This window comes from Hibiscus syriacus, unplaced genomic scaffold (genome assembly GCF_006381635.1).
Source record: "Hibiscus syriacus cultivar Baekdansim isolate YM2019G1 unplaced genomic scaffold, ASM638163v2 tig00111754_pilon, whole genome shotgun sequence".
NCBI classification, from domain to species: domain Eukaryota; kingdom Viridiplantae; phylum Streptophyta; class Magnoliopsida; order Malvales; family Malvaceae; genus Hibiscus; species Hibiscus syriacus.
The window spans coordinates 380,277-392,409 of record NW_024063169.1 but is presented as its reverse complement, the minus strand read 5'-3'; the positions used below and the strand labels follow the sequence as shown (position 1 = coordinate 392,409).

At 30.9% G+C, this 12,133-nt stretch overlaps 1 protein-coding gene across 3 annotated transcripts in view; it reads right to left on the bottom strand.

Annotated features, from left to right (window-relative positions):
* Positions 1–2,529: 2,529 nt before the first annotated feature.
* LOC120169128 (probable disease resistance protein At4g27220) overlaps positions 2,530–12,133 on the bottom strand; it is a 33,714-nt gene continuing 24,110 nt past the window's right edge. For 2 of the 3 annotated variants that reach the window (XM_039177353.1, XM_039177352.1), the window contains exons 2-3: positions 3,735–4,381; positions 2,530–3,599 (exon numbers count right to left, since the gene is read on the bottom strand). In XM_039177353.1, coding sequence (XP_039033284.1) covers positions 2,571–3,599; positions 3,735–4,381 — 1,676 coding nt within the window. In that variant the 3' untranslated portion in view covers positions 2,530–2,570. Of the gene's footprint in view, positions 3,600–3,734; positions 5,336–8,309; positions 8,459–12,133 lie in introns of those variants that run through there. The other variant, XM_039177354.1, reaches the window with a different exon arrangement.

Below are 12,133 nucleotides of genomic sequence, written 5' to 3'. Positions count from 1 at the left end.
CATTGTACCAGTCAGCATCCGCTCTAACCGATGACTCCTGACTGTAGGCAAAGCTTGCTACTTCCATAATAGGAAATTCATCTCATCAAGAACTACATTTACTCTTTTATTGGTAAAGGCTTTGGCATTTCTTGAGGAAAATTCCAACGACACAGCAACATACTCCAGGCTTTGAGCCATAACAAGAATAGAGCTATGCAGCGAAAGATTCAGAAAAAGAGCCCCAGGAAAGCAGCGAATGATACCATCTTGTAAAGTAAGAACTTACAGAGAATATTGAAGAAAATATAACTACTTCATATATTCAAGAACCTGATACAACAAAACCTTATATACATTCCATGCACACGTGAACTATTAAGCTGAAATTCTCACACAAAAACTCTTAAACTCAAAAAAAAAAAAATAGAAAGCGCATCATCGCGCAAGACTCACCAGTCACCAAGGTAAAGATCAAACCGATAAGGGGAAAAGCCGACAAAACAAAGTTGTTTTAGGGAAAATCTTAGGTCTGATGAGCTTCACCGTCAGTTAAAAATAAGGTAGAGTGTATGCTCCTCAGCTCCTGTGAAAAACGAAATGTTAAACTTGAAAATGAGAAGACTTGGGATTTAAGACTTGGAGAAAATTATATTAGAATATTAAATAGCTTCTGGTGATTTCTTTTGTTTTTGTGTTTGATTTTTAATTCAAAAAACAATAAGTATATTGTTTTGGGCCGTCCACTTATATGTTCCATTTTTTATTTTTTAAATAAATTCTTAAATATTTTAAGGGATATATTAATTTATCATCACTCCCATCTTTTAGAATTTATAATTTAATCCTTACTTTAGAATATAAACTTTAATTTTTATTTAATTTAATCCTAAGTTTGTGTTCTATAAGTTTATACTTTTATTTTAATTCTATTTAATTTAGTTGTGTTCTATTCAATTTAGTCGTGTTGCGGCTTTAATTATTATACATCATAGTTTTATGTTTTTACTTTAATGATTGAACATCTTATTTCTTTTAAATATACAATAATGTATTCACAATGTCATCAATTCTTCATTAATTATCTTACCCTATCATCGGATTTTTAAAGTCTTCTATCTGGTAAAACAATATTATATATATGTCATTTTCGGTTAAAAACATTCTAAACATCATTAAAAATGACTAATTATAATTATTATATTTTACGATAAGTTGTGCGAAATTTAAAAAAATTTACAACCGCAACACCCGCAGTGACCGCGACCGTTATGTCCGCAACCGCGATAAACGCGACGCAACCGAAAACGCGGCCGCGAACTCTATTTAAATCCCTGATATCTAGTTCTGTTATGTTCCGAATGATATCGATATGCTGGTTGATATTATTTTTGCATATATATATGAACTAGATATAATTCTGAAGCTATTTTGTATATGTTGCTTGGAGTTATTGTACGCAATGTTCAAAGCTTCTCAAAGGCAGCTAATAGTTTTGAATAATATGCAGATAGATATATTGATTCAATTCTTAAATAAATGAATCCTTAACATTTAAACTTAATTAATGTGGAAATTGTGCAAATTATATATAAAATGAAAATAATTAAAGCAATCTATAATTAAATATTTTTTATTGATAAAGAACACAAGATAATAATTAAGCACTAAATTGTTATGTCTAAGTGTGAGTGCTGCAGCTGCGTAAGGGGGTGTCAGGAATCATTTTTCGCCGATAGATTTGTCACGGTTCATCTTCGCCATTTTAAAGTGAAAATCACAAATAAATTAGAATTCTAAATGAATATAGTGTTCGATGAACTGTTCGTATAACGTTAGTTTGTTAAGCTAAATAAACGAGTATGAACAATTTTTATGTTTATTTAATAAACACACGAACACAAACAAACAAGCTCATTTATTGACTCGTTCATTTATGTTCATGAACAAGCTCATTTACTCAGTTCTCCTTTCTTTTTATTTTAATTTTTTACATTTTAATTATTGATGAAAGTAAGGACTAAATTGAACACATGGTGAAAGTTAAAATTTAAATTACGAATTTTTAAGGAATATAAGGACTAGTGGCATAATTTTATTATTTTTCTTTAACTTGCAAATAAAAGGGCAAAACTAAAAAATCGAACATATAAACAAATGATAAACGAACATGTTAGAGAACGCTAAACGAACATGTTAGTAAACGCTAAACGAATATATTCGCGAAGGATAAATAAACGAACACATTCAAAAATAAATAAGCGAACAAAAACACAACATTAAAAAATTAAATGAACACGAACCGAACATGAACACCTTAAAAATAAACAAACGAATATGGACATAACTTTGTTTGTTCAAGCTCGGCTCATTGATACCGCTAAAATAAATAATTAAAGATAATTTAGTAATAATTCCACGTCAACTAAATTTAAATAAATAATTTCACCATAAAAAGTGTGCAAATAATATAATAAAATGAAGTATGAATACAGTTTGAATTCATCAAATTAAGCTTCGCTTAAATAAGAAAATAAAAACACTGCCAATGTTACAAACTCAACTGCTCCGTTTCATCCTCCCATTACCTTTTACCAAAATCTCACGAAGGGGTCGAAAAGAGACTTGGGTTGGGGACCATCCCATTCCAATGATTCCCACCACTCCTTTGGTCTTATCCGAACTGAAAGATAGAAATTTGCAGATGCAGATGGTGGGACATTATCAAGTTTGGGAAGATTAAGACCCATCCTCTTTAATTTTGGACAGTCTAAAATCCCAATTTCGTCAAGAGAATCGCAAACCAGTACTCCACCAGCACTGCAAATGCTCTTCAATTCCGGTAGATCCCCCAAACTCAATAGCCGTAATTGTGGAAGATGAAACTCCGTGATAACCATTCCTCTTTCCTCCGGTTCAACTTCTGATGTTATTATTTCCTCCAATTGCTTACACCCAACAACTGTAACCCTTTGTAAATTTGGCGGCACACAGTTTGGGGAGAACAACTTTTTCATATTTCTGCAACCATTTATTTCAAGATATCTAAGAGATGAAAAGGAGCCAATTGAGAAGAGGATAAACCTGGAGAAAAGCGGGTATTCTTCACTGCAATCAACATTGCAAAACCAGATACGCAATTCCTCAATGTCACGTGGAAGCACAATCTGGTAGTTATAGATGTTACAACCCCTTGCAACAATTTCTTTTCCTTCATTTTCAAGAAACGTATGAAAGTTTACATCTCCCACGTAGATTATGTATTGACGAGGCTCTTCTCGGCCACGACAAGCTTCGAGATACATATTTAAGTTGTGCCAGTCATAAAACCTCCCTTCAAGAGTTCCCTGCAGTTTCTTCAATCCACCCACCTCCTTTCCATTTATCAGAGTTTCACCGACGATCAATTCTTGAAGACAACAGAGTCTTGAAAGTACTCCATTCGGGATTTCCTTGATCTTTGTTCCTCTAAGATCCAACTTCTTTAAAAATCCAAGATTTGACAACGATGGAACATTCCCTAAATGTTCACAATATGCAAGCAACAATGAAGTGAGGTTCTTCAAATTTGATAAGGAATGCGGAAGACTCTTGATAGGATTCCAGGAAAGATCAAGAATCTTGAGTTCATTCGCATCATCGAAGAAGCTTTCTGGAATACTTTCTATACGACAATCAGACAACAACAATGTTGTGAGCCCGGGACACTTCGAAATTCGAAGACTCTTGATAGGGTTGAAGGAAAGATCAAGAACCTTAAGTGCATCCATATGCTTGAAAAATCCTTCTGGAATACTCACCATATAGCAATGAGACAACAGCAATGTTGTGAGCTTGGGACACTTTGGGGGTGACATTTTTAAAGGTATATATAACCACCGATTCCTCATCAACGAAACTTTCTCTAGATTCATGCTCCATTCTTGCACATCTGGTGCCTTTTCTAGCATCGTGCCGGCTTTTACCAAGAATCGAGATTTTGCAATACGCAATGCCATGTCCCTTAGAAGATCATGCATCTTTACAGTTCTTGCATGTTCTTCAGTAAAAACTTCCAACAAGCAATTGCTGATGAGCCTATTCATTATTGCACGACCCTTGTCAAACTCTGCCCGCATGCTATCCATTTCTTCCACAAGCCCTTCTGCGATCCAAAGTTGAATAAGACTTCGTTCTTCAATTTCCCAATCTTCCGGATATAATGCACAACTGAGGAAACAGTCTTGAAGTTCTGGATTCTTTAAACGATCATAACTAAATTGTAATTCTTGGAACACTTTATCTTCGAATCCATTAACACTCTTTTTGCGTAGACTTAATTCTTTTAGTGCATTCCTCCATTCTGAAATGTCATCAATGCCCTTCATACAAGAAGCTATAGTAATTACTCCCAAGGGCAAACCTGCACAATGCTTAGAAACTGATCTTGCAATTGGTTCCACCCCTCGAATATCACAGCCCGCCTTCTCTAAGAACAACTTCCATGCCTCTTCTTCCGTCAGAGGCTTCACTTTAATCATTCTACAACCCACTTGTCGACACACATCAGCTGATCTTGTTGTCAACACTAATTTACTCCCATTCGACGGGTCAGGAATTCCTATTCTCTCAAGTGGAACCTTCTCCCATAGGTCATCCAAGATCATCACAAACCTACTCTTCTGAGAAAATGTTCCAAAGAGCCTCCCTGCCCTTGTAGTTTCATCTTCATCACCAGAAAATTCTACTCCAATTTTACTAGCAATGTCTTTCTGCAGTTTAGCAACATTCATCTCTTTGGATACAGTGATCCAAATCACAATATCAAATTTCCCTGTCTCTTTTAAGAGTTGGTTGTTTATAACCTTCATGATGCTTGTTTTCCCCACGCCACCCATGCCCCAAACTCCAATCTTTGGAACCTTATCATCCATCAAGCAATGCCAGATCTCTTCAATACATGCCTTTACAGCTTCACCTGATAAACTTGTTGTCAATAAAACTTGTCCTATCCATTGAGGATTGTCAACCACCAAACCTCCATGAAACTTACCATGTTGAATAATAAGTTCTTCAACTTCCGTAATACTCTTTGACACATCTTCTGTGTGACGTCCACGTGTAAGAGCAGTACTTTCGCCGATTCTTCCATCAAGGTCTTGCACTTCGCCATTGACTCTTTCAACATTTTTCAACCATATCTGGACTTCCGCCTTGAGTTTCTTTCTCGGCTGCAGCTCTGATCTCATTATAGATTCTGTGTCTTCCTTCAAACCATTCAATTCCTCCAATTTCCTTTTAAGGTCCTTCCGATGTTGATCAAGGCTTCTATGATTGTCCAAGTGTTTATCTATCTTATTCAGAACAAAGTCCATGGCTGCAAGTCACAACCCATATGTTAGAAACTAAATAATAAGCATCATTAGGTAAATGTATCTAAACATGACTAAAAATATAACTTCATTTTACTCTACAAAAATGTTTAAGAAATTATAAAGATTTAAATCAAGAAGTTTCACCCTCTCACGAATAATCAAATTAAATTAACAGAAATTTAAGAGTGTGAAATTTCAAAATTTCAAGGAACAAAATTAAATCATGAATAAAAATACAAAAAAAATCTGAATTATAAGATACTTTTTGGGTACATGGATGTCTATAAACAAAATTTAACAATAAATTTAAGGTATATTTACATAATGATTAATCAAATGTCTTTTTTTCTTTATGGTTGACAAAAAAATTTAAGGAAAGATCCTATGAATCGACCTCAATAGTAAAGGGGAGTGATGTTCTCATTAAAAGTATTGGGTTCGAGCAATTGCATTTACATGTACGTGCGTTGTTAATAATTAAAAAATATTATGAATATCTTGTAATCACCCATACTATTTTAAAAAAATTAATGTTGTTTTATCCTTTTGTTTTCTTAAATATTTCCAATATCGAAAACATGCAAATTAACAATCCAATGCAAAATTGATATAATTGTAAACTAAAAGTAATATTACAATAATTGAATAATTTATAAGGGTATTTTAAAATGATTTAGCAAAATATTCTTAGTCCAATTAATCAAAATTATATTTAATTTACATTTTAATAAAATCTATATATTTCTTTTAATGAAAAATTAAAATACTAAACGAAAACTACAAGTTAAATTCTAACCATAAGGAAATTATCATAAACAAGAAAAATGAAAATTTAATCTTAAAATAATATAAAGGAAATAATTTTAATTAAACATTTATGAGAGTATTTTAAAGAATTCAAAAAAATATTAACATTTTAGAACACAAATCCTAAATAATTTGTAGGGTAAACTACACTAGTGACCACTTAACTATTGTCAGATTTCATTTTGACCACCAATATTTCGATTTAACCAATCAGAGACCACTCAACTATTTAAATGCTTCAATCAAGTTCGTTAACTTTTAATGGAAGAGGCCATGTTGAAGTTAAAAACTTGGTATAATTGCATATTTGGTACTCAATTTTTATACATTCTATCAATTTGGTCATAATATAATTCAATTAAAATAAATTTAATCTCTAATTAGATGATGACTTGTGTCACTACCCGATTAGAGAATATTTTCTTAATTTTAATTTATTTAATTCAATGAATTTTTCATCAAATAAGGTGGTGACATGTCCCTATTAAAGAGAGAAAATAAACGGGAGGAATGCATTAGGGGGCATCAAACCTAAGACATTCTAAAGCCAAGCACACCTGAACCACTCAGCTAAGCCTCCCATTTGGTTCTATATTACAACATTTTTTATATAACTTATTTCAATTAATGATGGGAAAAATGAAGTGAAAATGATATCAAGAAGATTCAAACCTGAGATTGTAAGCATGGATGAAACAATCATAACTACCAAGTCAAATCACATATTTAAAGAAAAGTTTTAGTATCTTTTATATATTCGTATTTTTACTCAAAAATTTATTTATCTCATAATATTGTTATTGATATAAAAATAAAAAATAAAAATATTCAGATGATATTTAACTTTTAATATTTTTTTATATTTTTAAACAAAGAAAAATAAGTTTAATATTTTATTTTCAAAACCAAATTCAATATTTTTTATATTTTTAAACAAAATTCATGAAAGAATTCATTTCATATAAAAATAAAAAATATTTTTATATATTAAAAAAATAAGTTTTATATTTTTAATATTTTAAAAAAATTATATTTAATGCAAGATTCAAAAATATATAAAAAACATCGAATTCAGTTTTAAAAATAAAATACTAAACTTATTTTACTTTGTTTAAAAATATAAAAATATTAAAAATAAATAAATATCATTTGTTTAATGAATATATAAAAATACCAAAAATTTTATTTAAATATGTGATTTGACTAGGTGGTTATGATTTTTTTCATCTATGCTTACAGCTCCATATTTGAATCTCTCTGTTAGCATTTTCATTTCATTATTTTTTTTTGTCATTAATGGGAATAAGTTATGTAAAGGCTAATATGGTGTCTCAGTTTAATTCCTCCTTTAGTTTATCTTCTCTTTAATTCGGTGGTAACATGTGTCTTCATCTTCTTGGCTAAAAAATTATTAGATTAAATAAATAAAAATTAAGAAAATATCTTCTAATAAGTAGTTCTAAATATGAAAAGGAATCTATTCTACAGCCGTTTATGAGATTTGAAGAAAAAAAAGAATGTTGAAATTCCATAAATACCCCTTTTGAGAAGCTTGTTCGAAGATGATGATCGGAGAGAAGCAGCTGATGAAGAAAACGGCCAAATGAAGTTCCTTGGATTGCAGAAGAGCCGCTATTCACTCACCTGAGCTTAAACTAAGCTTCACCTTCAACACAGAGGAAAGCAGTGCGAAAGGTAACATGTATCATCATCTTATTCGATTAAAAATTTATTAACTTAAATAAATAAAAATTAAGAAAATATCATCTAATCAGGTAGTTCTCAATACAAAAATGAATCTATTCTACAGCCGTTTATGAGCTTTGAAAAAAACAGAATGTTAAAATTCCATAAATACCTCTTTTGAGAAGGTTGTTCGAAGACGATGATCGGAGAGAAGCACTGATGAAGAAAACGGCCAAATGAAGTTCCTTGGTTTGCAGAAGAGCCGCTATTCACTCACCTGAACTTAAACTAAGCTTCACCTACAACACAGAGGAAAGCAGTGCGAAAGGTAACATGTATCATTATCTTATTTGATTAAAAATTTAAATAAATAAAAATTAAGAAAATATCATCTAATCAGGTAGTTCTAAATACAAAAAGGAATCTATTCTACAGCCGTTCATGAGCTTTGGGGGAAAAAGAACGGTTAAATTCCATAAATACCTCTTTTGAGAAGCTTGTTCGAAGACGATGATCGGAGAGAAGCAGCTGATGAAGAAAACGGCCAAATGAAGTTCCTTGGTTTGCAGAAGAGCCGCTATTCACGCCCTAAATTTAAACTAAGCTTCACCTACAACACAGGAAATTTCTGGGAAAATATGAGGAAGCTCCGCTGCAACCACTTCAAAGAAATGCAAATAAATGCTTGGTTTGAAATTATTGCCCTTTACTGCTTTTAATGTCGTGTTGGTCCTACCTGTATGAAATAATGTTGGATCCGTAGAGTTAGTAGAGCGAACCGTTCATGAATTGTGGGGTGGGAAGTTCGTTTATGTTCGTTTATTGAACATGAATAAGATTTTACGTTAGTTTAATTAAATGAATGAACATGAACAAAGGGCTCGTTCGTTCATTTACATTCATGAACGTTCGATTATATGTTCGTTTATATTCGTTCATTTATGTTCATTTATGTTCGTTCATTTATATTCGAACAGAGGGTAAATTGAATATGTTACAAAGATTATTGAAGTTGTTTGGATTTTAAGAAGATTGTTTTGTTGAACAAATTAACTTTAAGACTTTATTATGTTCATATAGTTTATTTATGATTTATGTATGTTTTTATCGTATTCAAATAAATTAACTCAAAAGTTACAGGTTATATTAATGAATTTTAAGTTGTTATTCTTGTTATTTACTTTTTTTACATTCGTTTGTTGTGTTTAAATAAATTTTTTTTTTTTTATTGTTCGTTTATGTTCATTTATTGTATTCGTTTATGTTCATTCGTTCGTGTTCGTTTATGTTCGTTTATTTATTAAATGAACGAACATGAACAAGATATATTCATTAATAAACGAACATGAATAAAAAGAAATTTATTCGCTTATATTCGTATTCGTTTATGTTTGTTTATTTATTAAATGAACGAACATAAACATATATATATATATATATATATATATATATATATATATATATATGTTCACGTGCGTTCAATTCATTTAAAGGCATACGTAGAGCCTGACATTATTGACTAATGGAGTCTCTCTTCTTTCTCTAATTTTCTATGCTTTGGAAGCGGTCCCTCTTTAAAAGATTACATTATTGAATTAATTTTCAGAAAATGTCAAAAATCAAAAAAGACCCAAATCGAAAACCAATGTCAGGATCTTTGAAAAGATGGAAAGCAATAACATTGAAATAATTTACCATCAAGCATGAAATTTCTCAGGAATTATGAGAATCAAAACAAACAGAGAGTAGAGATTGAAGTTACCTGATAATTCTGTTTGCCACGGAAGAAAAACACGAAACCACCATGGAAAGGGATCAACAATTTTCCCAGAAGGGAAAGCTGGAGAAAGTGCCAAGTTGAAAGAAGGAAGCTGCCATGGAAGACTCCCAAATGTAAAGAAGATGACCTAACTTTAGTAGTATTTGTTCAAAAAATCTTAATCATTTGCCAATAAGTATTTGAATAAATTACATAACTATATTTTCTATCTTATTTTACTCAGTTTACTCTATTTATAAACGTCACGATTTAAATTTATAATTTTATTTAAGAGATCTGATGTCTCATTAGTCTAGTTGTCAGTAAAAAAATCATATATTTGAAAACATGTGTAAGAAAATGAAGAAACTATATTGACCTGATAGTGTTACCGGTGAGCATACGAATCCAGTACGAAATGGGCTTGTTTTTTCTCATCTTCTTGACTTGCTTCTTCTTGATCTTGAAGGTCTTGTGTGAATGTTGTCATATCTAAATAAATCATTATATACCTTAAGAGTTGTATTTCATAACCCAACATTCTTTGCACATAAATAGTGATAATAACCCGTCATTTTTCAAAGAAGAAAAAAAGAAGTGAAACATACACATTTTGTAAACGTAATTATTCGAACTCAGAATTTAAAAAAAAAGTAACACTCATTTTAATCATTAAGATCACTAAATTGATTAATAATAATTAATGGTCGATGAATAAAAAATATGTTAAATCTATAACGTACAGGGACCAAAATCGATTTTTAACCATTGACTAAAATTCAATAGACCAAAAAACATAAAGGACCATCCATGTAATTTACCCTAAAAATTTATTAAGTTGAAGAGTGATCTCCCCAATAAGAAATGAACGGTTGAAATCTAATCATTTCTTTTTCTTTTCTTTATTTCTTTATTTCTTGTCTCACACACCTAGTAAACGCATCTTTTAATAGGGATATTTTATATGCACAAGGACTCGAACTCGAGATCTTATTTAAGTGTATCAAATTGCTTATCACTTGAACTAATCTATGTTAATGAATCTAATTATTTCTTTAAAAACTCATTTAAGTCTCTCATTCAGGTGAAATTGTCTCAAGAATTCTGTTTACTATATAATTTATAATTTCAATCAATTAAAATCAATTATCTCACTCTTTTTTCTCTATGTTATTATCCACGTATAATTAGTTTCCAAGTAACCATTCACTTCCATATTTGTATGGAAAAAGAATAAAGATTTATCCCTAGAAAAAAAGATGACATAAATGATAGTTATTAGTAGGATTATGAATAACGTGATAAACATGATTCATATAATAAATTTTAGCGTAAACTAAGCGTTTAATATCTAAACTATTAATTTTGGTTTGTTTTAGTACCTAAACTTTTATTTATTTTTAATTATATTTAACATTTAATTTTTATTTCATTTTAGGCTAAAGGGTTAGTGTTGTCTCTATAATAAAACTCAATTTATTAATTTTACTTATATCGTATTTTCACTTCAATTTCACCCTCGAAGCTGCTTAATTGCATCAAGTTATATCGTTAATCGTTTTGGCTAATGGAACGTTAGTTTCTAGTTAGCTGGACACCAACTGTTTCCACATCAGATGAATGAAGTTGTAATTTCTCATTTTTTTTTCAACCATCTCAAAACTATATAGTTTTTAAAGTAAATATGTATCACCAATTTAAGTTTCCTTCCCCATATTTTTTTACTTTATTTTTTTCCTTCTCTAACTCTTACACCCATGCTCTCAACTCTTAGGTATGGTTACTCCACTAGTCAGCTATCGGTCACCTTTGACCATCGATGACCATTGCGTCGGCTGCTGTCGTCGACCACCGTTCGAGACCCATAACACATCATCAAAACTAGCTCGTGCTTCTCGTCATGATCGGGTTATGGCTTGTAATGGGTCGGAAATTTGTGGTTTTAATATTTAAAATATTTTTTATTTTTAATAAATGTCACATCATCATCAAGCCATGTCAACAATATTGGTTGACGTAGAAACAATTGACATCCACATAAGCATAAACAAACGGCTCCATTTGTCAAGACAATCGATGGTATAATTTGATGTAATTAAACAACTTATTTTTAAATATACAATAATGATTGAACATCTTATTTCTTTTAAATATACAATAATGTATTCACAATGTCATCAACTCTTCATTAATTATCTTACCCTATCATCGGGTTTTTAAAGTCTTCTATTTGGTAAAACAATATTATATATATGTCATTTTCGGTTAAAAACATTCTAAACATCATTAAAAATGACTAATTATAATTATTATATTTTACGATAAGTTGTGCGAAATTTAAAAAAATTTACAACCGCAACACACGCAGTGACCGCGATGCATCCGTTATGTCCGCAACCGCGATAAACGCGACGCAACCAAAAACGCGGCTGCGAACTCTAGTTAAATCCCTGATATCTAGTTCTGTTATGTTCCGAATGATATCGTTATGCTGGTTGATATTATTTTTGCATATATATATATGAACTAGATATAATTCTGAAGCTAT